The sequence below is a fragment of the Mus caroli genome, unplaced genomic scaffold, assembly GCF_978045245.1.
Source record: "Mus caroli unplaced genomic scaffold, Mus_caroli_1 scaffold_14, whole genome shotgun sequence".
In the NCBI taxonomy this organism is placed as follows: Eukaryota; Metazoa; Chordata; class Mammalia; order Rodentia; family Muridae; genus Mus; species Mus caroli.
In genome coordinates, this window is record NW_028227269.1 from 110,044,575 (window position 1) to 110,070,561 (window position 25,987).

Consider the following 25,987-nt stretch of genomic DNA (forward strand, 5'->3'; position numbering starts at 1 on the left):
CATCTCCACCTCCTTTGAAGAAAGGTTCCCACTGGCCTAGCACTCACACTGCAAGCCTGGCTGGTCACTGAGTCCCGGGGTCTGTCCATCTGTCTCTGCTACCGCAGTGCTGGGGTTGTAGCAGATGTCACCACACCTTGCATGTTTATGTGAGTGCTGGGGACTGAACTCAGGTCTCATGATTCTGGGGTGGGTGCTCACTGACTAAGCCTTCTCCCTAGCTCCTTGGGAAGATCATTTAAAACCAGTCCCCTGTGTAGTACAGGCTATTCTTGAACCCCATACATTTTTACATGGTCACTTTTGTGATTAAATCTCCCTAAACTTTGGATAAATACTGCTTTTTATCAGTTTTTACTTTTATTTTTTAATAATTTAATTTGTAATTCCCTTTACATCCCAATCACAGCCCAAGCTGAAGGTTTTGTGGGTGAATTGATGTCCCCCTCCCTCCTCTGGCAATCCTGCCTGGCCCACAGGAAGTGGCCACTTCAGCCTCTATACCCCCTCTGGTAGGGATCTCAACTAGGGTCACCCCCATAGACTTTCTGTATCCTTCCCCCCCCAGTCCCTGGTCCCAGGTCTCCACTCCCGAGATCCTTTCCACTGATTTCCAGCCTTCCTCTCCCCCTCCCCACATGTGATCACCATTCCTGTTCCTCTCCTCACCTCCTGTCCTACCCAGTTCCCTCTCTCCATCCACATCCAGTGGCTGTTTAGTTTCCCTTCTGAGTGAGGCTCCTGCATCCTCCCTTGGGACCTATTTGCTACCCAGTTACTTTGGGTCTGTGTATTGTAGCATGGCTGCCCTGCAGTTTACAGCTAATGTCCACTTATAAGTGCATACACACCGTATGTGTCTTTCTGGCTCTGGGTTACCTCACTCAGAATGGTATTCACTAGTTCCATGCATTTGCCTGCAATTTTTTTGATGTCTTTGTTTTTAATAGCTGACTAGTATTCCATTGTGTAAATGAACCACAATTTCTTTATCCATTCTTCAGTTGAGGGACATCTAGGTTGTTTCCAGTTTCTGGCTGTTACGAATAATTGAGCAAGTGTCCCTGTGGTTTAATGCAACATCTTTTAGGTGTACACCCAGGAGTGGTATAGCTAAATCTTGGGGTAGAGCTATTCCCAGTTTTCTGAGAAACTGCCAGTTGATTTCCCGAGTGGCTGTACAAGTTTGCATTTCAATAAGTCGGTTTTCATCTAACATTTCCCTTGGAGCCAATGGTTGTCTCCCCGGTACTGGTGTGGGACCCAAGGCTTTGCACGGGTTAAGCCTATGCCTTACTCCACTGTACTTGCAGTCCACTTTTATATAGTCCACTGGCATTGATCTTGAATCCTTTGACTTGTAGAACCTGTTAGAATCCACCTCCCAGTTTCTGCCTGTCCCCCTCTTCCCCTCCCTGTCCCCCCTCCTCCCCTCCCTCTCCCCAGGGAGGGCCCACAGGTCTGAGGAGGAGAAAAATTCTATTTTATACAGAAATACCCTGGTAGTAAGAAGTGGTTATCCTAGACCTGCATCCTTTGTAGTGATAATCTGGGCCTTAATAAGGTTTGTTTATAGTTATTCTAAGGCTTGTATCTTGGGGCTCTTGATTATAGAATCTAAATTTGCAGGAAAACTTTTGCAGATAGTGTCTTGGGGGCTAATGCATTGGAAGTGAAGAGCCCCGGCCTTTTGCCTGGTTGGCCTCTCTCTGCGTGCCTTTCAACTGAAGAACATTACCTGACATGATCTGCAAGAGCTTTCATGAACAAAGCGTGTAAACTCAGGGTCTCATGCAGCAGGGACTCTGCCAGCCTTGATTCAAACTTGTTCACCTCACGTTTTGACAGGAACAAGACCTGGTCCGGGGCGCAGTTTGTGTCGGAGCGGAGCAGCGTGCTGGTGTTCCTGCCAGGTGTGCATGGCGTGATTTTGTGACTGGAATTTTAATTCTCTGGAAGCGCATTCTGAACAATGGTGTTCACGCTGCCTGTTCTCCTAGACGAGAGAGAACGCAAGCAGCTGTGACTCGCTTTGGCTTGTTCGTAACCTTTACCTTGCTACAAAGAGTTCATAGTAAGGAAGAGGTCCTTTCTAAGGCAGGCTTGTCTGCTTCACAGTTCCTGGTAAGATATTTGGCTTTGTTAAGAACATCCGTGGTCATGAATGTGAAGTGTTTGTCCTGAGTTCTCAGTGCTGGATTCTTAATGAGAGCAAAGCATGAAGCCCTGCGGACTCAGCAGCGACCCCGAGTCCCTTCTCAGTGCTAAAGAAAGGGGCTCCTACTGCACCTTACTGAGAGACTCAATTGTGTCTCACAGCCTTTTGTCAAAATGACTTTCTTTTTTTTTTTTTTTTTTTTTTTTTTGGTTTTTTCGAGACAGGGTTTCTCTGTGTAGCCCTGGCTGTCCTGGAACTCACTTTGTAGACCAGGCTGGCCTCGAACTCAGAAATCCGCCTGCCTCTGCCTCCCGAGTGCTGGGATTAAAGGCGTGCGCCACCACGCCCGGCTTCAAAATGACTTTCTTGAGTAGTGGTGTTTGATGACATTATAACAGTATTTCACATATTTTGTTGCTGAGGAGTAATATACAGAACATGTGAACATTTGTGTGTGCAGGGCTGGAAGCAATAGTCTGCAACAAGAGAAACTTGATTTTGGAATGTAACATGTGAGTTTCAAATCCTGGTCACATTTTGCTTACTGAATAGACTCATGTACAGAGACAGCTGTTAGCTGACAGGTGCAGAGAGTCTGCATCTGTGTGGATTTGCCTGTCACATGACTTCTAAGTCCTCACACTGTGAGGAAAAGAAAGGCAAAGCTCTGGTCCCCTCATTAATCTTTCAGAGGTAAACACCACCCAGCAAGGTGTTTGCAAGGGACATCTTACCTTCAGCTCTGTGACTTTCTTTTACATACTAACGCAGAGCGAGTCTGGCATGTTATGTTTATAGTTTCATTAATTGACTTGTTTTGAGCAGATATGAATTATTCTTTTCAGGGCTGCTCCAACAAGGCATTGAAAATTGGATGCTCAAAAGTGGTGTGTTTGCCTGCTGGGAAAACAGTTAGGCATGCTAGAATGGGTTGTCAGGAGGCTTGTTCCCTCAGGGCCCTGGGGCCACCCTCAGGCCTTGGCTTGTTTTGTTGGTGGTTTCCACTCACATGGCTGTCACATGACGATCCTGTGCCTCTACCTTCTCGATTTTTTTATGAGAGTCCCATTGGGTGAAGGTCCCAGTCAACTGTACCAGGACCATATTGTAGCTCCTGTATGTGCAATGATTGTTGATGAATCAGGCCACTCACATTTTCAGTCACCAGAGTTGTAATCTAAAATAGTTTTTGGGAGACATGGTTGAACAAGTTCAAAATATTGATAATCCACACGAGGCGCACCGCATATGCAGATGCTGGAAGGCAGTACACATTTTTAAACCCACTGAAAAAGAACAAATCCTTTAAAGTATTATTACTAGTTTTGTATTCTTGGGATCAAAGGCAGCTCACCACTGAGAACCCACCCCTGAGTTACACTCGCATCCATTTTGGGTTTTTTGTTTGGTTTGGTTTTGATTGGAGACAGAATTTTGGTGTAGCCTTGCCTGGTCTGGAGCAATCTGTGTAGCCAAGTCTCACCTTGAACTGGATATTACCTTGCTTCCATCTCCCAATTTCTGAGATTTCAGACTGGAGTTACCTCATCTGGTTAAAAAAATTGTTTTGATAAGAAACATTTTGTTTATTCATTGGAGGAAATTCGGAAAACAGGAGGGAATCGACCTCTGTGGCCAGCACTCATCTGTAGTCACTGCTCTTTCAAGGGAAACACTGAAAGAATTATATATTTAAGAATAACTTTAAGTTATTACTAATTAATGTCATGGTGCATTTGTTCCAATTCTGGCACAAAAGGATAAAGAGTCAAACTTGAACTGTAGGGTTGTCTTTAAAAAGATTATTTTATCTTCACGTTAACGAAGGAAGTAAAAGACTTGCTCAATAAAAAATTTTAAGACACAGAAAAAAGAGATTGAAGAAGACTCTAGAAGATAGAAAGAGCTCCCTGCTCAAGGATTGGTAGGATTAACACTGTAGCAATGTCAGCCTACCCAAAGCAACCCACAGAGTCAGTGCAGTCCTTACCTAAATTCCAGGACAGTTCTCCACAGAAATAATTTCCAAATTCATATGGAAACAGAAAAGACCAGGATATTTAAAACTGTCCTGAACAATAAACTACTGCTGGAGAGCATTATGTCTGATTTTCAGTTATGTTATAGAACCATAGAATAAAAACAGCATGGTACTTGCATAAAAATACCCACTTATGAACACACACCCCTGTAGTCATCTGTGAGCTCACACTCACCCCTGCAGTCACCTGTGAGCTCACACTCCTGCAATCGCCTGTGAGCACACACTCACCCCAACAGTCACCGGGATCTTGACAAGAGGCCAAAAATACACATGGGAGAGAAGACCGCATTATCAGCAAATGGGGCTGGTCAGGCTGCTAGATAGCATGAAAAGAACAGGACTAGATCTTACCTCACACCCTGTCCACACCAGTTAGGACCAAGTGGATCAGGTACCACAGCATAGCATCTGATGGAGAAGGCAGGGGACACACTCTACTGGCACAGGAAGGACTTTCTGAGCAGGACCCCAGGAGTGCGGGCATTGAGGCTGACAACAGTAGATGGAACGCCATTGTTCAAACAAAGATGCAGCTTACAGGGTGAGAAAAAAAAATACATCTGACCACGGGTTGGTATCTAGAATATATAAAGAATTCAGAAAAATAAACACCAAGAAGACAACCAAGTTAAAAACCAAGGCAAGGAAATAAACAGAGCTCCTAAAAGAAGACAGTGGACAAGAAAAATGTTTAAATTTAGAGTTTATTTTTATGTATATAAGTGGTGTTCCCTGCATGTATATCTGTACACCGTGTGCATTGCCTGGTGCCTGTGGACACCAGAGAGGCCGTCAGATCCCCTGAGGTTGGAGTTACAGAGGGTTCTGAGTGCTGGACACTGCGTCTTTAACTGCTCAGCCACCTCTCCAACCCACCTGATAAATATTTTAAGAAACATTTTTAGTCATCAGGGAAATTCACAGTAAAACTACTTTGAGAATTTATCTCACTGTAAACAGATGGCTAAGATGAGAGAAACCAAGAGACACTAAGGGTGGCAGGTATAGGGAATGTGGGCGTGGCTATGTGCTGAGGACTGAAGGGCTCTAAGGCTCCTGTATCTTCCTACAGAGACACTTGCTCATCCATGTGCATTGCTGCTCTGGCTACAGTAGCCAAGACATGAAAGCAACCCAGATCTCCATCAACTGATGGGCAGTGAAAACGGGTCACAGACACAGTGGGGTGTTGTTCAGCTGAAAAGATGAGATTAGTAACTTTGCAGGTTAAATGGGTAGAACTGGAGACAGTCATTTTGTGAGGTGACCGAAACCAGAAAGACAAACTGCATGTTCTTTCCTGTGGCTATGGTCTTTGACTCTTTAGATATGTGTGTTTGTTTATTTTGTTTTGAGACAGGGTCTCACTGTGTAGACCAGGCTGACCTTGAACTCACAGAGCTTCTCCTATCTCAGCCTTCCAAGTGCTGGGATCACTGAGTGCTGGGTACACATATGCCCCGCCCACCCCCAGCTTCTTTCTGTGTAGTTTATGTTGACCCCCAGCTTCTTTCTGTGTAGTTTATGTTGAAGTACTCACAGAAGTCAGGAACCTTGTAAGGAACCATGGTAGGTGTCAGATTTCAAGATTGGAGGGATAGACGAAACTTGTAGGGGACTAACAGGAGTACTGGAACAGGGAGGGTTAAATAGTGCAACAGGTGGGGACAGGGCAGAGATGCAGGTCTTTCTAACACTAAAGAGCTTTGGAAATGCCATATAGAGACTTACTACCATCTATGATTCCTATCTATAAAAGCAGGTTAAATGGTATCTCTGTATAATAGAATGGTTGGTCAGTGGAAGTACCATAGACTCCCACACGTTACAGGCTATTGTCATTGCTTTGGGTTACCCTCCAGAACACAGACCTGGAAGGTTTATCTCTTACTGATAGTTTCAATAGTGCTGGAAGGTTCTAGATGTGCTAATTGGGGAGAACAATGACAAACACTCTTACCCTGCTGGGAACTCTGAGCTACAATAGTCACCTAGCTGGCAGGGCAGGCCTGCTGGTACAGTAGTGGCAGGCACCGATGCTATGGGAGCAACCAACTACTTACTTGTGGGATGAAAAGCCCACTCCACAAAGTGGGACTCACAGCTGTTACTGGGCCCAAACCTGGAGGCTGCTGAGGTCATCGGCCCTCAGGGAGAGCCTCATAGCAGCAGTCTGCTAAGTGGACAAAAGAAGGAACTGCTCCCTAAGCTCTTATCTTTATAGCTATAGGTTAATCTCTCAAAACTCATGAGTGGAACCTCTTTTTTGCAGTAGGTGGTGATTTAATAGAGGCCCACAATAAATGGTTGTGCAGAGAATGGAAGTCTATGGTGTACTTAGCTCTAAATGGTGCACTGGCTCCCATTACCCCCCAGGGCTCATTGATCATTAAGGGGTGTGGGCAGAAAAATCGTAAGAGCCAGAAGGAGTGGCTGTGTGTAGAGAAACAGGCTTGCTGGAGGTGACAGTGCTGTTACAGACATGAACTCATAGTGGCTGTGACTGCGAGCAGTGTGACCTGCACAGGAAAGAGCCAGACAGGTGGCACCAAGTGAGCGCTGGGGCGTGCGTGCGTGTACTTTAAAGGGGCACATGAAGGTAGGAGAGAATAATGGAATAGCATTAGTGGGAGGGATTGGAGTATCAGGAATGTAGAGAAGATTTGATCAAAACACATTATGTGCAGGCATGAAATTCTCAAACAATAAAAAAGAGCAGAGCACTGAACCACAGACACGCCCCCTGCTCACCGCCCCGCCCCACTCTTCTCACCGCCCTGCCCACCCGCCCCTCCATGCTGCACGTGCTCAGCAGCAACTCAGCCTTCTTTGGGAAACTTTGTTATCTGTGCTTCTGCTCTAGAAGGTGTGCTTTTGGGCTTTGTTCTGTTAACCATACATTGGCAGGATGCGGCGTAGTGCATGCACCAGGCCCTAAGAGCTTCTCTGTCAAATGCAAAAAGATATAAGGACCCTTAAAAATAAGTTACCACTTCAGTTTTTAGATGAGTTTTTAGCAATAAATTCACCTTTGCCTCTCCCTTCCCCCTAGGTCTGGGTGAGATCAATTACATGCATGAGCTCCTCACAAACATGATTCACAAAAGGTATGTGCTGCGGGCGGGCGGTGGCGGGCCCTCTGTCTGCCTCTCAGAACATTGTGCTGCTTGCACCTCACAGAATCTCATTGCCTCACTGAATTGTTACTTGAGTCTGCTGTGTATCATGTGACCTTTTATTTTAGTGCTTTGTCTCTTAGGTTACAGGTCTATCCACTCCATTCCAGTGTGACTTTAGAAGAACAGAATAATGTATTTTTAAGTCCAGTCCCTGGGTACAGAAAGGTAGGACACTGGGAAGGAGAGGTGTGAGACGGGACCATCCTTGCTGGAGAAGGACTGGTACTCCAGCCTCTCCCAGTGTGTGCCCGCCAAACTGCCATCAGGTGATAAGTGTCAGTGGGAATCTGGGCCCTTTAGTGTTGTGCGTTGTTTTGTAAATCAGTTACCTGAAAGACAGGATTTTTTGTTCTGAGACACATCCTGCTATATAGGCTAGGCTGGCCTTGAACTTGAGATTACTTTGTACCATCCTCCTGAGTTCTGAGATTGGAAGAAGTATATATTACCATGCCTGGAAAAACTAAGAGTTTTATGTATTTGATTTCCTGACTCCCCAGGGCTCTGCTCTAGGGAGTTTGCTGCCTTGGGAGTGATGGCTTTGTGAGGAGCCGGGGCCTCAGCCATCTGGACGTTGTCAGCTTCCCTGCTCCTCAGAGCTCCCTGCGAGGATCCCGGTCTGGGACCTGGAGCTTTCGGCTCAAATCTCTGATATGTTTGAGAATGCTTGGACCCTTTAGGCACACTAGACTTTGGGTACTGTTCCAGGATGCTCAGGGTAGCAGCCCTGGCTCTAGAATCTGCCTGCTTTTGCTTTTTGGCTCCTGGCAAGTCCATGGTCCATCCACTAACGATTTCATGATAGGTTCATGAGCAGACCCTTGGCCATGTCATACATCCTTCTTTTAAGCACCACTTGCCCTGTATGTGTCTGGTTTTCCATGTAGTGGGAGCTTCTTGATGAGTGGTAGCCTGCATAAAATACGAAGATGGTTACTTTGTCGTTCGGAGCCAGTATACACACTGGTGTTTAACATCAAGCCCCTTTCTAACTGTGCAGCCGTGTCCTGAGGAGCGGGACACACACACACCAACCTCTTCTGTTTGATGCCCCACAGATTATTCTGTCAACCAACATCGCAGAGAGTTCTGTCACAGTTCCTGATGTCAAATATGGTAAGTTAGCCTTTCTCTGCTCACTTCTTCCTATAAAGAGGCATCCATAGGCTTTTCTGACCACTGGAGGTGTCCTCTGCTCTCCCTCTCCCCATGCTTGGAAGAGACTCAGAGGCTCACAAAGGTTCAGTCTCTCATAGTATTGGCTCATCATTGTCCCCTCTGAGGATAAGTTTTCTTTCAGTCAGGGCCACCTCTAGGGGATGTCAGGCAATTTCAGGGCATTTAATGGAAGCAGTCTTGGGGCTGCCTGGGACAGAAAGGTAGGCAAGGGGAGGTAGTGTGGATGGAAGCCATGACAACGCCATTGTCTGGTCCTTTGTGTATATGTGTTTAATTGCTAACTCATGAATATGTGTGTGTGTGTGTGTGTAGTCTAAGCTTTCTAACTCTTGAGTTGTTAACTCTTGAAGGACCAGTGCCTGTAACCATGGATATAGTACCCCTGTGAGGAAGACCGTGTTATGTTGATTATAGTCTGCTGGGAGACAGCAGAGGAATTACAGTTTCATGTAGAGACAAACATACCGGAAAAGAAGTAGGGGAAGGGAAACTGTAGCTTTGTCTTAGTTGGGTTTCTGTTGCTGTGATGAAGCAGTGTGATCAGAAGCAGCTTGGGCCAGGCGGTGGTGACGCACACCTTTAATCCCAACACTTGGGAGGCAGAGGCAGGCGGATTTCTGAGTTTGAGGCCAGCCTGGTCTACAGAGTGAGTTCCAGCACAGCCAGGGCTACACAGAGAAACCCTGTCTCGAAAAACCAAAAAAAAAAAAAAAGAAAAAAGTAGCAGCTTGGGAGGAAAGAGTTTACTCGGCTGCCACATCACAGTCCCTCCTTAATGGAGATAAGGACAGCACTGTTCTTGCTTGATGTCACCAAGAGCTGTGTTAGGACTGATGGTGTGCGGCAACTGCAGGCTCAGGTGAGGGGAGAGGGTGGTGTGGCACAGCCTGAGGAAGGCAGAAGTCTGCTTTCTGTCTCTCTAAAGGACAACTCCCACCATGTACAAAAGGCAGGCGCTGTCTGGAGGGAAGCCGAGGGCTCCTTCACCTGGCCTGATAGGTTCTCCTTGAAGCAAAAAGAATCTAGCTGATTTGTTACACTCACTGCTAGACAGACAGACAAGAACACAGGATTTGAAACCTGACAATCCAGAACATAACGCCTGTCATCCCTACCTCTGATATAATGAAATTTTGGAGTAACTCTAATCTTTTGAGTGCATCCAGACAGATCTTTATGATAATTTGGTCCTTACATCCAAAGACTTCCAGTTCTTCCAGTTTGATGTAGAAAGAAACCTTGGTTTCCTGTTGCAGGAGATAAGGAGCAGTCGGCACACTCCCAGAGGTGTCTGCAGCATGCAACGCCAACAGCTGCATGGTCACACTCTGGGCTGTCATAATCCCACCAGCTGGGTGGTCACACTCTGGGTTGTCATAATCCCGTCCTGCCTTGCCGTGTGCTCAATACCTTTTTTTTTTTAATGGCAGTTATAGATTTCTGTCTGACCAGAACTCTGGTTTGTGATGAAGATACAAATTATCAGAGTCTGCGACTAAGCTGGGCCTCCAAGACCAGCTGTGACCAGAGAAAAGGTAAGGCATTTGTGGTAGACACCCTGAGGCCTCAGTGGTCATGTGGTGCACAGCAGCTTCCCGAGAACTTTCTTTTCTGTCTCACTCAGATAACTTTATTGAGGCTGGTTTTAAGTCGAAGCACCAGTATTTTGGTTTTCATTCACCTTTGACTCCATGTTTTAATCTTGAGCTGTCTTAGTGTCAGCTGCTAAGGGACAGACAGCCTGTTAGCTCAGTAGCTGTCATTTTCAGAGTGAAATGTTTAAAGATATATTGAATGGCTGTGGAAAGCAAGTGGATCACTTGAGTGATTTGGACAGACCAGCTTTTGACTGCCTCTAAGCCTGGTGCTTGTAGGGTCTTTCTCCTAGTGAGTCCCACAGAGGAATCACGGTGTCCTATGCCAAGCTGAAGGGATAGGGGCCTTTGGGGATGGATGCTTTGCCTACAGAAGGGAGTCTATAACGTGCCAGGCCCAGACGTTGCCTTCTCCTGTAGCAGGAATTGGTGTCAGGGGGACAGCATCTTTGTGTCCTGAGAAATGGTTTGACTTTATAGAGAGCCTCCTGAGGGAGGTAGGCAGGATGCCAAAGAATTCCTCTGGGAAATTACTGCCTCAAAATCAAACACATATGTGCATAAGCCAAGTAACTGATATGTTCCTGCCTCAGTGCAGACACTGGCTTTCAGTGTGTTCTTTCCTCCTTAGCCCTCATAAGGGGTAGGAGGTGAGCATGTGGTAGTCTGAGACTCAGGGAAGCAGCAACAGCAGCTGCACAAGGTTCTCCTCAGGTGGGCTGAGGTCTGAGGCATCAGGCTTCTGGCCTCCTGATGGCTGTACTCTCTCCTCTCCTGAAGTTTCTTGTCAGAGAGGACCAGGAAATGATGAAGGCGCCACTGTAGCCTGGCTGTCAGGAGCTCTGTGAGTGTGAAAGGTGGCCACTTTGTGAAGCTCCACAGCGCATGAGCCGCTCCCCCATCCTTGGTAGCAGATACAACCCTGTTTCTCTTTTAGCCATCACTGGATGCCTCATACCATCTTGTTTGATTTTTTGACTTGCAGTTCCATAACAATTCCTAAGGTTAAGTAGCATTCCTCGTGTTTGCTGGTATTGTCTGCTCCTCAGTGGGTGCTTGTCTTGGTCTCTTGCTTTTTAAAATTTATTTATTTGCTTAATTTTTGAGTCCTTTGGACTGGCTGGCATGGAACTCACTGTGTACACTAGTTGTGTGGCTTTGAACTTGGGAGCTATTTTACTGTCTCTTCCTCCCCCCAAACACTGAAATTACAGCTGTGCACCACCATCTTCAGCTTCCTGCCCATTTTAAAGTCAGGTCATTTGTGTTGTAATAGAATACTGAGTTTGAGACTCTTCATGCAGCCACTTGTTTTGCAGGAGTCCAGGGTCTTCTGTAGAGAAGAGGCTTTAGCCCTGGCGAGGCCCTGGCCAGCTCTTGGTCCTGCAGCTTTTCCCTTGTGTCTCTTACAGAAGTTTTATCATCCTAGTGTAAACTTCTCTTCATCATCTGTTCCCCGTTAACTTCCACCAGAGTCACTCGTACGGGGGTGAACTTTGGATTAAGGTTACTTTCCTACTTGTGCATGTATAGTGAGTGACTCTGCAGACAAAAGCCTCCTGTGGCCTTGTGTCTGGTCTGTTATGAGAAGGTCAGTCAGGTGTGGCCACAGCAGGAGATGCAAGAGAGGCCTGGGAAGATAAAAGCCCTGTACTCATCAGCAGACACAGGAGGTACAGCCTGCTGCATAGAGCCACATAGGAAGGAGATGCCCCGAGTGTACGAGCAGGTGAGGGCAAGGTGACCTTACCTCCATTGGGCTTTATGATGGAATGATGAGACAGGGGGACAGCTCAGGACTGGCTAGTTTGAATAACTCCATAGAGTCTGGATAGTGGGGTGGTTCCTCCTTGACACATGACCCTGGGATTATTTCCACAGAGGAGTCCTGCCTCCTGGTAAATTGTCTTGAATCTTGTAGTTTATTGGAAGGACTTAGTTTGCTTGAGAGCTGTATAGACAGTCCTCTTGTTCTCAGGGTGAGAGGAGAGAGAGTGAAGGAACGCACTCACAGGAGCCGGACTGAGGCAGGAGAGGCCCAGTTCCCCTCGGCCTTGTCTCACCCACTTGTGGGAAACAAAAGTGAGATAGGCTCTCCCTGTGTAGCCCAGCTGCAGCTGGACGGCATACTGTAACCCCGACCCAGCTCCCACGCTAACTGAGACCCCTTGCCTTGGTGTTCTACATGCTGGGATTGTGGGTGTGTACCTTTTTGTTGTTGTTTTGGGGGTTTTGACTTTTTGTGTGTGGTTTTTTTTTTTGTTTGTTTTTGTTTTTTTTTTTTTTGAGTCAGAATCTTTCTTATGTAGCTCTGGCTGTCCTGGAGCACACTGTGTAAATCAGCCTGGCCTTGAACTCACATTGGCCTTTTTGGCTTCTGACTCCTGGCTTGTTGTTTGTTTGTTTGTTTAAGGTTTGTATCTGTTAAGGACACTCCTCACTCTTTTTTTTTTTTTTTCTTGAAGATTTGCTTTCACTCCACAAATAGTAATTGTCATGCGCAAAAGGAGGCGTTGGTGTCATGGCTGCTCAGGTGGAGCCCGGCGCTGAGCTCTTGCGTGCACAGTTCTTAGTTAATACCAGGTGGCCATGGTGAAGGACGTCTTGTAGAAATCTCTGGATAGGCAGACAAGCAGCAAGGACATCTTGGGTGGGGGTTGGGGATACTCCACAAGACTCTAAATATCGTTTGTGGATAAGCCATGCTTCTGTCACCACCTACATGGCTTTTCTGTGGTGAGCTCTTATTTTAACTGGTTTGAACTAAATCTTGCAGGAAATGTGTATTCTTCAAAGTAATATGGTTTCTATTGCATTTTGGCCAGTTTGTTTTCTTTTGACACTTACACTAGATTGTTTTAGAGTAGAAAGCAGCACTCAATCTTAATTTAACTAACTGTTTAGGATAACTTCACTTGGGATAATATTAGAATAAAGATAGTTTGTTTTTACTGGCCTAGCATGGTAGAAGATAACGGTTTTCTATGTCTCTCCACACTGATGTGAAAGTGATCAAGGCCAGTGGAGTTGAGCCTCTCTTTTGCAGGCCGTGCTGGACGAGTGTCTAAAGGACACTGCTACAGACTGATCCCCAGGGACTTCTGGGACAATGCTATCCCTGACCACGTTGTTCCTGAGATGCTGGTAATGAAGTCTGTTCACTGTCAGTGTCAGCTGTTTGTCTATGTGTAGTTTTGTTTCTCACTCTGTTCTGACCCTGATACTGCTGACGCGCTCCCTCTCCCTCCCCCGCTGTTTGTCTGTCTGACTCTGTCTCTCTCTGTCTTCTCTGTCTGTCTCTCTCTCTCTGTGTCTCTGTATCTGTCTCTCTGTCTGTCTCTCTGTCTCTCTCTCTGCTATTCTTAACTGCGTGTCATTCCTCAGGAATTCAGCAAGTAGGCTGGGTTGGAAGCCAACCCCAGGGATTTACCTGACTGTGCATGAGGAGAGCAAGCTCCACACAGATGTGTGAGAGACCTTGTGGGAGGTTCTGCCCTGTCACCATGCAGACTGTCACCAAGCTCTGGTTGGACAGCAGGGCCATTCACCTGACTGTCACCAAACTCTGGTTGGACGGCAGGGCCGCTCACCTGTTAAACCTTCTCGCTGTCCTAGCCCTGCTTGTAATTATTTCTTAAAAATTTAAAAAATATTTTTATCTGTTGTGTTTGGGTGTTTTCTTTGTCTCCAGTAATGAAGTGCCTGCAGAGGTCAGAAGAAGGTGTCGGGTCCTCAGTGCTTATAACCACCAAGCTACCTTCCAGCCCTCCTGTCTTGATCCTCAGTCTGTGGATGTCGCCCCGTGTCTGTGGCCCTTTAATACTGTTTTCTCTACCTGTCAGTCTCTTCCACTCCTTTATGATGAGTAACTGTGGGTTTGCCTTGGTCTTTCCTAACTTCCACCCTCTTCACCTTCCTGATGTCTTTTTGCTTCCTGTTTTCCTGCTTTGACTTTGTCTTCTTCCCCTCTTTGGAGAAAGGGTCTCCCTATGGCCTATGCTGGTTTCGAACTCACAGTCCTTTTGTCCCTAACTCCCCCAGGTACTGGGATCGCAGCACGCACCCTATGCCATGCCAGTTTCCCTCTCCTCCCGCACTGTCAGTCAGGGTCTGGCAGCACCACTGTCCTTAAACCTGTGTTCCTGCCTCTGTCTCCCCCGTGCTGGGATTGTGGGTGTGCTGCCACGCCCAGCGTCCTTCTGTCTTGTCTTCTTCCCTATCCATCTCTGCTGTTCTCCATCTCTATTCCTTCTCTTTCGCATCCCCTTTGCACAAGTCCTGTGAACAGCTAAGTGGTTTAGCATCGTTTCTGTACTGGAATTCTGTTCTTTCAGCGCTGTCCGCTGGGAAGCACAATATTGAAGGTGAAGTTGCTTGACATGGGTGAACCGAGAGCTCTACTGGCCACGGCCCTGTCTCCGCCCAGCCTGAGTGACATCGAGCGCACCATTCTTCTGTTAAAGGAGGTGGGACACGTGCAGTGACTTAGTAGTGGGGAAAGCTAAGGCTTAGCCTAACTTTCTGAGTCTGTAAAGTGGTTTAGCTGTTGCAAAGCTCAGCGCGGGACTCCAGTCCCAGCCGCCCTTCAGCTCGGCCTGGCCCCTCCCCCGTGTCTCTGAAGCCCACTGCCTCTCCATCCCTATGGCCCCATCCTGAGAAGCATCCAGCACTTGCTTCAGTCACTTCGGGCTGCTTGGCTCTTTCTCTAGCTTTGTCCTCCACTCCTTCTCATCCTCCTGCCCACCATTGCCTGAGACTCTCTTCCCATCTGCTCTCCTTGGCCCACTCATGACTCAGCCTCAGCTCTTGTGACTTGCCCTCACTGGCCCTCAGAGCAGCTGTGTCCTAACGTTTTCCCCGCAGACGTGCTTGGTCAGTGTAAGTGTGCTTGGTTCTGCTGGGACCTGTTGGTTCCGTGTGTGCCGTGTTTGTTAAACTTGGGACTGGCTGGGCCTGTGGAAGTGTCCTTGCATGTCATCTCCCTGTGACGTGACATGCGCTTCCTAAAACCACGGAAGGAGTGAGTGTCAGGAGTGGCTGGAGTCACCATCCTCTGCAGGTGACCTTAGCTGCCTCAGAGTCTCACTCACCAGCAGCTGGTGCACCGCCCGTCTCGCACCATCTGCCTTAAGGATAGTGGAGTGTGGCTATGGCAGCTGGCCCTCACTAACGACACTAACTTGCTTCCTAGGTTGGTGCACTGGCAGTCAGTGGGCAGAGGGAGGATGAGAACCCCCACGATGGCGAGTTGACCTTCCTGGGACGAGTGCTGGCACAGCTCCCTGTCAGCCAGCAGCTGGGTAAACTCGTTGTGCTGGGACATGTGTTTGGGTGCCTGGATGAGTGTCTCATCATAGGTGAGTGGGACCGCTGTGGGGACAGCTACTGTGGGGACAGCTGTGGGCAGCGTGTGCTGGCATGAGCTGGCGGGCTTCATACTCTGTTTTTTGTCTTTAGCGGCAGCTCTTTCTCTGAAGAATTTTTTTACGATGCCTTTTCGGCAGCATCTGGATGGATATAGGTATTTAACATTGTCCCTGTGGGGGTCACCTTCCTAGTGGCACGAGGTGACACTTTATCAATGCGTTTGCAGGAACAAAGTGCACTTCTCAGGTAGCAGCAGGAGTGACTGCCTGGCACTTGTGGAGGCGTTCAGGGTAAGTGTCTACCCTCTGGAGAGGAGGAGGCAGAGGTGCCACCCAAAGCACCAGTGTGTTCTCTCACCCCGGCTATGAGTGGATAGAGGTGTCTTCTCATGGTGTGGGCAGGGCTTCTGGTGGCTCTCACAGGAGGGAGTGGTGGGTGTCTGCAGTATTTCCTCAGGCTGATTGAAGCACTAAATGCGTAAGTTTTCTGTATTTAGCCATGTGTTGACATTGGAATTAAATTCAATTAGCTAGTGAGTTATTTTGACACTGGGATCTTGTTGTTTCAGGCCTGGCAGGCTTGCAGACAGCGAGGAGAGCTGCGGCATCCCAAGGTTAGTCATAGCTCCTCCTTGGTGCTTCAGCTGATGGCCGGTAACATTCACAGTGCCTACAATTCTGTCTCAGCCTGGTCACAGCCTGTGCACTGGGATGACATTAACACCTGTGGTCACTGCAGGCATTGCTCATGCTGTCCTCTAGGAGGGGCAGCAGGTGTCTAAGTGGCCTGGCTCTGCTGCTTTAAGGTAAACAAGTTGGCTCAGAATTAATGACACTGTAGCCCTTGCTCCTTTCTCTGAGTTTAGATAAAGGGCTTAACAAGAACCTACTCCAGTAGCCTGTATTGCTTCTCTTTCTCAGATAAGGCCTTGTCTTCTAAACTAATACGGTTTGAAAGACCTTTGGTAGGCATGTCTGTGGATATAGCCTTGCTGTGCCTCAGTGGGTCTTTACCCACAACTGTATTTATTATCTTTCCAGGGGCTACAATGTGACAAGTCTTTGTCTAGTCTGGTCATTCTGCCTTAGATTTTTGGGGACAGATAAACTCAAATGAAGAGTTGTCCCTGTGTAGGGCTTGTGGTTTGGATCTTGTGTTCCCATGGCAGTGTGATGTTGGAAGCTCTCATGGAGGACGTCCTGTATGTGGTCACTCAAGTGCACAAGCTGAGTGCTCCCTGTTGAGGTTCTAGACGAGACATAAATTATGGTAGCAGATTAGCCTCTGACTTTCTGGCCTCATGTTGGATATTGTACTTTTATATGTTCAAAGGATGAACTTGACTGGGGACGGCTAAATTACATTCAAATAAAGAGAATCAGAGAGGTAAGCTATAAATTCTTCAACTTGGTTGGCAAAAACAAACTGACTTAAAAATGGTTACTAAGCAGGCCAGTGGGTGGTGGTACATGCCTTTAATCCCAGCACTTGGGAGGCAGAGGCAGGTGGATTTCTGAGTTCGAGGCCAGCCTGGTCTACAGGGTGAGTTCCAGGACAGCCAGGGCTACACAGAGATTTTTTCAAGATAAACCTGTGGTCCTTTCATTATTAACCAGCTAACCTAAGTAAGCACATTAGGGGCTTTGTGCTTCTGATTCACTCCGTGGTGAGGCTTGGCAGTTCCTGAGCTCAGATGTCTAGTGTTTTCTCCAGGGGGTTTACAGAAGAGTCACAGTGAGGCTGGCCTGAGGCTTGTGTGTGTTTGTGGGAGTGTGTGCACATGTGCAGCTTGTGTTAGTCTCTGGGTTCTCTACAGCTATAGTCTAATTTAACTTAGTGCCAAAATCTAACTAGAGCTGTGTGGTAGCTATTCTTGGTTGTCAACTTGACTACATCTGGAATTAACTAAAACCCAAATGGCTGGGGACAAATATGAAGATTTTTTTTTCCTAAGTAAATCATTTGAAGTGGGAACACCCACTTCTAATCTGCATCTTTGAGGTAAGAAGATAAACCTTTAATCTATATTTTTTGAGATGGGAAGATCTACCTCTCTAATCTAGGCCACCCCATCTGCTGGCAGCCTATATAAAAGACATGAAAGAAGAAGGAAGCGTTTCTCTTTACCTGCTTGTTGTTGCTCTTGCTAACAAGTTCAGCCCTTCACTGGCATTAGAGACTACTGAATGCTACATACTGAAGACCTGCTGAGACATCCAGCTTTGTAGATTAAATAACTACTGGATTGTTCTTTGTAGGCAACCATTGCTGGATTAGCAGCACCACATTCTAATACATCTGAGACAGACAGACAGACAGACAAATAGATGATAGATTGACAGATATTCTGTTTGTTCTGATCCTGTAGAGACATTTGTTTGTTTGTTTGTTTGTTTTGAGACAGGGTCTTTCTGTAAAACCCTGGCCAGCCAGGAACTTGCTTTGTAGACCAGGCTGGCCTTGAACTCACAACCTGCCTCTGCCTCTTTTTTTTTTTTTTTAAAGATTTATTTATTATTATAAATAAGTAGACTGTTGCTGTCTTCAGACACATCAGAAGAGGGAGTCAGATCTCATTTTGGATGGTTGTGAGCCACCATGTGGTTGCTGGGATTTGAACTCGGACCTTTGTAAGAGCAGTCAGTGCTCTCACCCGCTGAGCCATCTCGTCAGCCCTGCCTCTGCCAGGGCTAGGATTAAAAGTGTGTACTTCCATGCCCAGCTTTAGAGTCTTGTTTTGTGTTATAACAAACATATTCCTATGTTTGTGGCCTGTGGTGGAGTGTGATTGACACACTCAGTGCCAGTGTCAATCCTTTGGAGAAAACAGATTTCCCCTCTCCTAGCAGGTCTCAGTTGCAAATAGTTCCTTGGTTAGGGGTGGGACTCTGTCCACTTTTTCTTCACTGTGCTGGAATTTTGAGCAGGTCCTATGTGTGCTGTTCAACTGACTTATGTGCCTCAGCTCTGTGTGTCTGGGAGACGCTGTTTCCTTAGAGTCAACCACCACACTTGGCTCTTACAGTCTCAACCTCGTCTTCCACACAGGCTTCACAGTAGGAGTGGCCTGATAAAGACAGCCCACTTTCGCTGTGTGCTCCCAGGCCTCTCACTGTAGGCAAGTGGTCTGGCTGTGGGTCTCCGTGTTAATCCCCATCTGCTGCAAGAGGAGGCTTCTCTGCTGGGGGCTCATCGAGGCACTGTGTATTGGTATAGCAATATGTCCTTAGGAGTTGTTTTATTGCTGCCTTCACTTAGCAGAACAATAGTGGTAGGTTTTCCCCTGGGCCTGTCTGGTCTCAGGTGGGGGGTCCCATCTTCCAGAGGAGCAGCAAAGCCCATCATAAAGGAGATGGTTCCTCCCACACCTTCTGTGCCACTGAGTGAGAGAGCAAGGATCACTTGTCTTCCCGGGGGCCCGGATGGTACCTTTCAGCATTATGGGCACTAGTCAGGTGACGCTTTTAACTGATCACCATCTGTCTCTCCATTAAGACACTCTGTAAGCGTCTCGTCAGTAACAGGGCTTCACTATCAGGATAGGAAGGGTAACCAATAGCCTTAGCAGTAGGCTGTGGCAGTTTGGGGGAGGTCTGTAGGACCACTTTGCCCAACGATTCAACAAAATGTGATCCATTTCTGGTATTGGGGATTTTACTTGTTAGCATTTGGTTAGGGCATTTTCTCTCTTGTTATATGGCAACTCAATTTATATTTCTCTTATATAGGAGAAACTTCTAGAATGGAGATTTCCACACAACTTTTCAAAGGGCCTTTTGTGTTAGTTATGCCTCCTTTACTCTGCCGTCCTCTCTCTCCTTTGACCTCCTCCTATTCTAGTTCCCCTGACTCACTCACAGCCCTGCGCTCTATTTCCCTTTCCTGGGAAGCCCCGTCCTCCCTCCTGGTCCTTACAGGCTGCCTAACCTCTGGATATGCTAGATGAAACTCACATATCTAAAGCTTAAAAGCTAATGTCCACATTTAAGTGGAAGCGTTCAATACTTGTCTTTCTGTGTATAGGTTACCTCATTTTGGATGATAGTATCTAGCTCCATCTATTTACCTGAAATTTTCATTTTTCTTAGCAGCTCAATAATATTCCATTGAATAATATTCTACCTTGTAAATACACCACATCTTCATTATCCATCAGTTGGATTTTCTGGAACTGGAGCTACAGATGGTTATAGGTTTCCACGTGTGTGCGAGCCCGCACACTCACACACTAGTGATTTAGCTTAGAGTTGTGAACATATTAAGCACACACTTGTATGTTAATATGTCTTACTGAGTTATACCCCTTTCACTTAATCATAGTATTTCCCTCTCTGTTATTTTATACTTTTGCTTTTAAATTTTTATTAGGATACTTTTACGTTTGTGATGACTTAAAATTATTTATTTTCATATATATGTATTCCTATATGTGTGTGTTGCTCTTTAGTGGTTTGCCTGCATGTGTGTATTGTGAGGGAGCCAGATCCCCTAGAAGGGACTTAAAGACAGTGTTCTTAACCACAGAGCCATCTCTCCAGCCCCATCACATATCTATTTTTAAAAGCAGACACTTTGTATGAGAAGGTGTTGAGAGAAGCCTTCACATAGCTCTGTGTGTGCAAGGCCGGCCTTGAGCTCCTCCTGCTGCTGCTGCCTTCGCCTCCCAGATGCTCAGGTCACAGGGACGTGCTGCGATGCATGGATCGAAAGAGTTCCTTTTAACCTGGCATTTATTCTTTTCATCGAGGGGAGCTCTGTAACATACCTTGTTTCTCGAGACAATGTTTTACAGTGTGAGCCATACTGGCCTTGAGCCATGTGGTCAGGGATGGGCTCATCTGAGATCCCCTGCCTCGTCTTCCTAAATTGGGATTATAGGTAGTTGTCACTGTGTTTGTACACAGTGGAAGGTGAAGAGGACAGAAGGAAGTTTGAAAGACGCGAGGTTGAGATTGTAGTTTGGATCACACACATAAGCTGAGGCTCGTGGCGTAGACCTGCAGTCTGCTGCTCTGTTGTTTCCCTTGGCTCTCTCATTCCTTATTAGTGTTGAGAAAGGTGACTCCTGGTGGCTGTGTTGGTTAACCCAGCGGGTGCCCATCCAACCTTCCCTGTTGTATGCATTTGGTTTTACTCCTTGTAGTGATGTTTATGCTTCAGATTTCCATGTGCCCTTTAGGTGGCTGAATTATATGAAGAATTGAAGAATAGAATCTCACAGTTCAACATGTTTGTGGGTCCTCACCATCCCGTCTTGGATCAAGAATATCCATATAAGCAGCGCTTCATCCTGCAGGTGTGCTGGGGCTTCCTTTCACTGACTGATTTGTCCATCTTCCTTCTTTCCTTGCTTGCTTTTGTCCTTGCCTCCTTTCTGAGACAGACTTACTATGTAACCTTGGATGGCCAGGAACTCAGCACATAGACCAGGCTAGCCTTGAATTCACAGAGCTCTTCCTGCCTCTACCTTCTGGTGCTAGTGCGCCACCACACCAACTGCCATCAAGTTCTGATTCAGGTGGTGGTTGACGAGTTTGTTCTCTCTGCTATTGGTTCGGCTGAAATCTGGACACATAGTGGGTCTGCATGTTTGAAATCAGAATCTTTGTTCACACTCCTCCTGGTGGTGTGAGCTGCTCACCCTGCTTTTTCTCAGTGAGCTTGTGTTGTCACCATGGCCAGTGTTAGGACCTTTTGCTTTAAAGTCCAGAGACTCCATGTGCCCTACTGTCACTGCGTGTGCAGAGCAGGCCCCTTTAACTCTGGGTCATGAAGCAGGTGACTAGCTATGGGGTGAAACCTTCCAAGAACTTTCCAGAGGTGTGTCCTGCACATGAGCAGCGCCTCTGTTACAGACCTGCAGAGTAGGGGTGCCATTGCAGCGTCTTAGTTACTGTCAGAAACACCAGGACCGAGGCAGCTTACAGAAGGAAGAGTCTGGGAGAGCTTACAGTTTAGAGGTTGCGTCCATGGCCATCAGGGTTGGGAGCATGGCAGCAGGAAGGCCTGTAGGCCTGGTGCTTGAGCAGTAGCTGGGGGCTTACATCTGATTCACAAGCAAGAGGCAAGAGGCAAGAGGCAGAGAGTGAGTGATGACATGGTGGGCCTTTTAAAACCTAGAGCCTACCCATAGTGAAACACTCCTCCAATGAGTCCATACCTCCAAATTCTTCCCAAATACTCCTACCAACTGGGACCAAATATTCAAACATAGGAGCCTGTAGAGGCCACCCTCATTCAGATTACCACACACATACAGAACAGGGTTTAAGGTGGACACCTGTAAACCAGACATGGTGGGAATAGAGTTCTTTTGTGGATGGGAAGTTGACATGTGGCCGGGGAGTCTTCTGTGGGTGGGCTTTGTAAGGCAGGTTCTTAAGAAAGGGTTTGGCACAGTGCCTTTTAGATGTGAGCGTTAGGTGCCAGCTTGCTGTCCACCTGGAGAGTCCCCACTGGAGTGATGTCTCTACACATGGCCTGTCGGGGCTGAGGTTGGGTGAAGGTGAGAACAGCTTAGTGCACTGTTGTGTCCACATCGGCTCTGTTTGCAGAAGCATTGTAGCTATTCTGAAGAAGAGATCCGGGAAGTATGGCTCTCATGGCAGCCACAGGATGTGAGCGGTGTGGTCGTGCTCTGGGATGATGAGAGCGTACTCGGTGGGAAGAGACTTCAGCATGTGCGTCTTTTCCAGGTTGTGCTGGCAGGCGCTTTTTATCCAAACTACTTCACTTTTGGGCAGCCAGATGAGGAGATGGCAGTGAGGGAACTGGCTGGCAAAGACCCCAAGACAACAGTCGTGGTAGGTGACACATAGGAAGCTGTCCCAAGAGAATAGTGTGAATGTGGTGTCCAAAAGGACTGCCTCTAGTGTGGCTGGCACAGAGGGCTGTCAGTGCTCGAACAAGCGCTGTGTGGATTTCTCCAAGTGCGCACTGCTGCTTAACCTTTCAGAGACTGATGCTTTCCTACAGCATCTTCAACTTTACAGACCTCATTGTACAGAGTTTGTATATTCAGGGTGAGTGCTGCCTTGAACATTGTCACGTCCAAGGATTTAAGGTCCTGGAGAGTAAGTTGTTAATTGACAGCTTAATGGCACACAAAATAAAATGTTACTGGTTGGCAGCTTACTGTTATAAGTAGCAATGGTCCCCCTGCCCTGATGCCCAACATAACTACTTAGAGGATATTAAGTTCAGATTTGAAGCCCCTCAATGTCTGCACTAGAGGGCATGACCTAGGGAGAGCATGTAAGCAGTGTGAACTAGGTGGGAATCGGGGAAGAGATCTGACCAGAAGCCACAGGCACTGACTGCTGGATTCATAGGGGCCATTTGTTTATACCCAGCAGTAACATGTGACAACTGAAATTACATACTTGAGCATCGGGCTTTCATTAGAGGCCTTGGTTGATTTAGGGCAGCATGAAGTAAGTCCCCAGTCACTGCCCGTCTTGGTCTGGGTGTCGTTACACTGCTTCACAGCTGTGGAGAGCTGAAGATTGACAAGGACAGAGCCACAGACTCTCAACCATTTCGAGTCAGGTCTTTGAAGAGCTCAGCAGGAGAGATGGGTGCAGGGATGCAGTGCGTGCCAGGGTGGGCAGGGGATGGGGGAAGAGGTTTCCACTTAAGGCTGCCTGCCATGGGCTCCTGATGCTCCAAGGACTGTGGTTTCTGTTACTCTTCTCTCTAGAGAAAGCTCTTTGATTAGCTTCGTTTGCACTCTTCCTGCTGTCTGTCCTTCAGTTGTGTGCAGTGGACAGGCCCCCACAGGAGCCTACGCAGATACACTTCTCAGCCCCAGTCAGCCTAGTCACTTGACACATGACTGACCATGTGCCATACAAACTAAATCGTAGTTAGTTTTGCTTTGGAACGTCTGGGAGGAGCCAGACATTTTTTTACAGTGTATTTTTCTGTGAGCTTCACTTTAAAGTGGGGGCTTTGCCAGCATCCCAGCAAGCTTGTGATGTAGCTTCCATGGCTTGAGCGTAGACCCCATCCAGGCAGTGCTCCGTATCTTTGCTGCACTACCACAGCTAGGAGCCACTTCACTCTTCAGGGGCGGGTGGGGGCGGGGCCTGTGGGACCAGAGCTTGGGGGCCTGATGCTGTGAAGCAGCTGGCGCTGAGACTGCTGGGTAGGAGCCTGGTTCTGCTGCTGCCCTGAGGGGCCACAGCCTCAGAGGTGACCAATCCATGTCCCCTAACTTCTTTCCTGCCACTCTATCAGAAGGGTGATGTTTCAGGAAGCTGCAGTTAGCATGATTATTTTAAAGTAACAAAATGAAGGCAAAAAACACTGCAATCAACTGTTTAACTGTTTCTAAAAGGGGGAAACTAGCCTTCATTTCATGCATTTTTGTTAAAACGTTTATAATTTCATCATGAGGTTTTCAGGTGCATGGATGGGCCCAGTCTGTGGTGTATTCCTATGGGCTGAGCTTGGGAGTAAGGGCAGCGAGCAGCTGCCTCTGCTCCTGGATGTTGAGGCAGTTGGGTCCTCAGTGACGGCAATGACAGTGACGTGCCTGTGTTCCCTTCCAGCTGAAACACATCCCTCCCTATGGATTTCTTTACTACAAGCAACTGCAGTCTCTCTTTAGACAGTGTGGTCAAGTCAAATCCATTGTATTTGATGGTGCAAAGTAAGTAGCCGCCCTTCAGTCAGCTGCAGTTACGAAGGCGTCCCCAGCTTCCGTGTTCTCAGGACCCTCTCCCAGGGCTGCATGTGTGTAAACGTCTGCACGGAGGCTGCTGGGCTGGCTCTCTGGTGGAGCTTTGGTGGGTCTCATTGTCAGTGGGAGTTGTCCTTCCCAGCGACAAGGAAGGACCTGTGCTGGTGGCCTGTGCTGATGCGCTTGCCTGGTTCTCTTTAGTGCCCACTCCCAGAGTTCCATGGCAAATCTTCACTCTAGTTCTCTGTGGCTGTGGGGGATTCCACAGAGGGCAGCCTTTATCTGTGTACTTCTTTAACACACAGGTTCTTGTCATTAGGTGTCTTTGGAAGACACAGTGCAGAAACTCGGTTAATTTGGCCCTATCTTATTAGCCAGTCGGTAACAAATGGTTAGTTAAATAAATGGTTAGTGAAACAAATGGTTAGTTAAAAGGATCACCGAGTGCTTTTTTGTCCCTGGAAGGAAATGCTATGTACACAAGATTGCAGTCTTTAAATTGATCAGAGAGAAAGGTTTCCCCAGAGATGAGGATTGAACCCAGGGCCTTGTTTGTGTATTCCTTATAATTTTGGCTTTTGACTCACAATGAAAACGTCACATATTTCAGAAGAAAGCAACTATGTTCTTTTTGGTTCTTCCAGGATCAGTTAGAGATATAAAACAAGAATCAAAGAGTAATGACTGTGCTCCTCTGCACACAGTCCCCACTCTGTAGAAGCTGTGTGAGTGTGGCATGTGGGCACAGATGGCACCTGCTGTGTGAGGCAGAGGCATGAGGGCACAGGTGGCACCTGCTGTGTGAGCATGGCATGAAGGCACAGATGGCACCTGCTTGTGAGGCAGAGGCATGAGGGCACAGGTGGTACCTGCTGTGTGAGGCAGAGGCATGAGGGCACAGGCGGCTCCTGCTGTGTGAGGCAGAGGCATGTGGGCACAGGTGGCACCTGCTGTGTGAGGCAGAGACATGTGGGCACAGGTGACACCTGCTGTGTGAAGTAGAGGCATGCGGTCACAGGTGGCACTGCTGTGTGAGGCGGAGGCATGTGGGCACAGGTGGCACCTGCTGTGTGAGCATGGCATGAGGGCACAGGTAGCACCTGCTATGTGAGCATGCATGAGGGCACAGGTGGCACCTGCTATGTGAGCATGCATGAGGGCACAGGTGGCACCTGCTGTGTGAGCATGCATGAGGGCACAGGTGGCACCTGCTGTGTGAGCATGCATGAGGGCACAGGTGGCACCTGCTGTGTGAAGTAGAGGCATGAGGGCACAGGTGGCACCTGCTGTGTGAGGCGGAGGCATGTGGGCACAGGTGGCACCTGCTGTGTGAGCATGCATGAGGGCACAGGTGGCACCTGCTGTGTGAGCATGCATGAGGGCACAGGTGGCACCTGCTGTGTGAGCATGCATGAGGGCACAGGTGGCACCTGCTGTGTGAGCATGCATGAGGGCACAGGTGGCACCTGCTGTGTGAAGTAGAGGCATGAGGGCACAGGTGGCACCTGCTGTGTGAGGCGGAGGCATGACGGCACAGGTGGCACCTGCTGTGTGAGGTAGAAGCATGAGGGCACAGGTAGCACCTGCTGTGTGAGACGGAGGCATGCAGACACAGGGGTGCCTGGGCAGTGTGCAGGGGCGAGACACTGTCATTGTTACTTACTAACTTAGGAGTTGTCTTCAAGGGTTTTGACAAAGCTACTCTGCTGTGTGTTTGATGGATTCTGTGTCACAGTTTCAGCCTCTAACAGTTTAGAAACAGGAAATCTGCTCTGCGCTGGA

At 47.7% G+C, this 25,987-nt stretch overlaps 1 protein-coding gene across 1 annotated transcript in view; it reads left to right on the forward strand.

Moving 5' to 3' along the window:
* Tdrd9 (tudor domain containing 9) overlaps positions 1-25,987 on the forward strand; it is a 94,774-nt gene that overhangs the window by 33,967 nt on the left and 34,820 nt on the right. Inside the window, exons 9-23 of the mRNA XM_021179500.2 lie at positions 1,849-1,913; positions 7,255-7,309; positions 7,462-7,546; positions 8,440-8,497; positions 9,991-10,095; positions 13,202-13,299; positions 14,490-14,621; positions 15,347-15,512; positions 15,613-15,676; positions 15,749-15,812; positions 16,091-16,135; positions 16,855-16,908; positions 20,702-20,818; positions 22,218-22,325; positions 24,075-24,175. Coding sequence (XP_021035159.1) covers positions 1,849-1,913; positions 7,255-7,309; positions 7,462-7,546; positions 8,440-8,497; positions 9,991-10,095; positions 13,202-13,299; positions 14,490-14,621; positions 15,347-15,512; positions 15,613-15,676; positions 15,749-15,812; positions 16,091-16,135; positions 16,855-16,908; positions 20,702-20,818; positions 22,218-22,325; positions 24,075-24,175 — 1,317 coding nt within the window. The remainder of the gene's footprint in view (positions 1-1,848; positions 1,914-7,254; positions 7,310-7,461; positions 7,547-8,439; positions 8,498-9,990; positions 10,096-13,201; positions 13,300-14,489; positions 14,622-15,346; positions 15,513-15,612; positions 15,677-15,748; positions 15,813-16,090; positions 16,136-16,854; positions 16,909-20,701; positions 20,819-22,217; positions 22,326-24,074; positions 24,176-25,987) is intronic.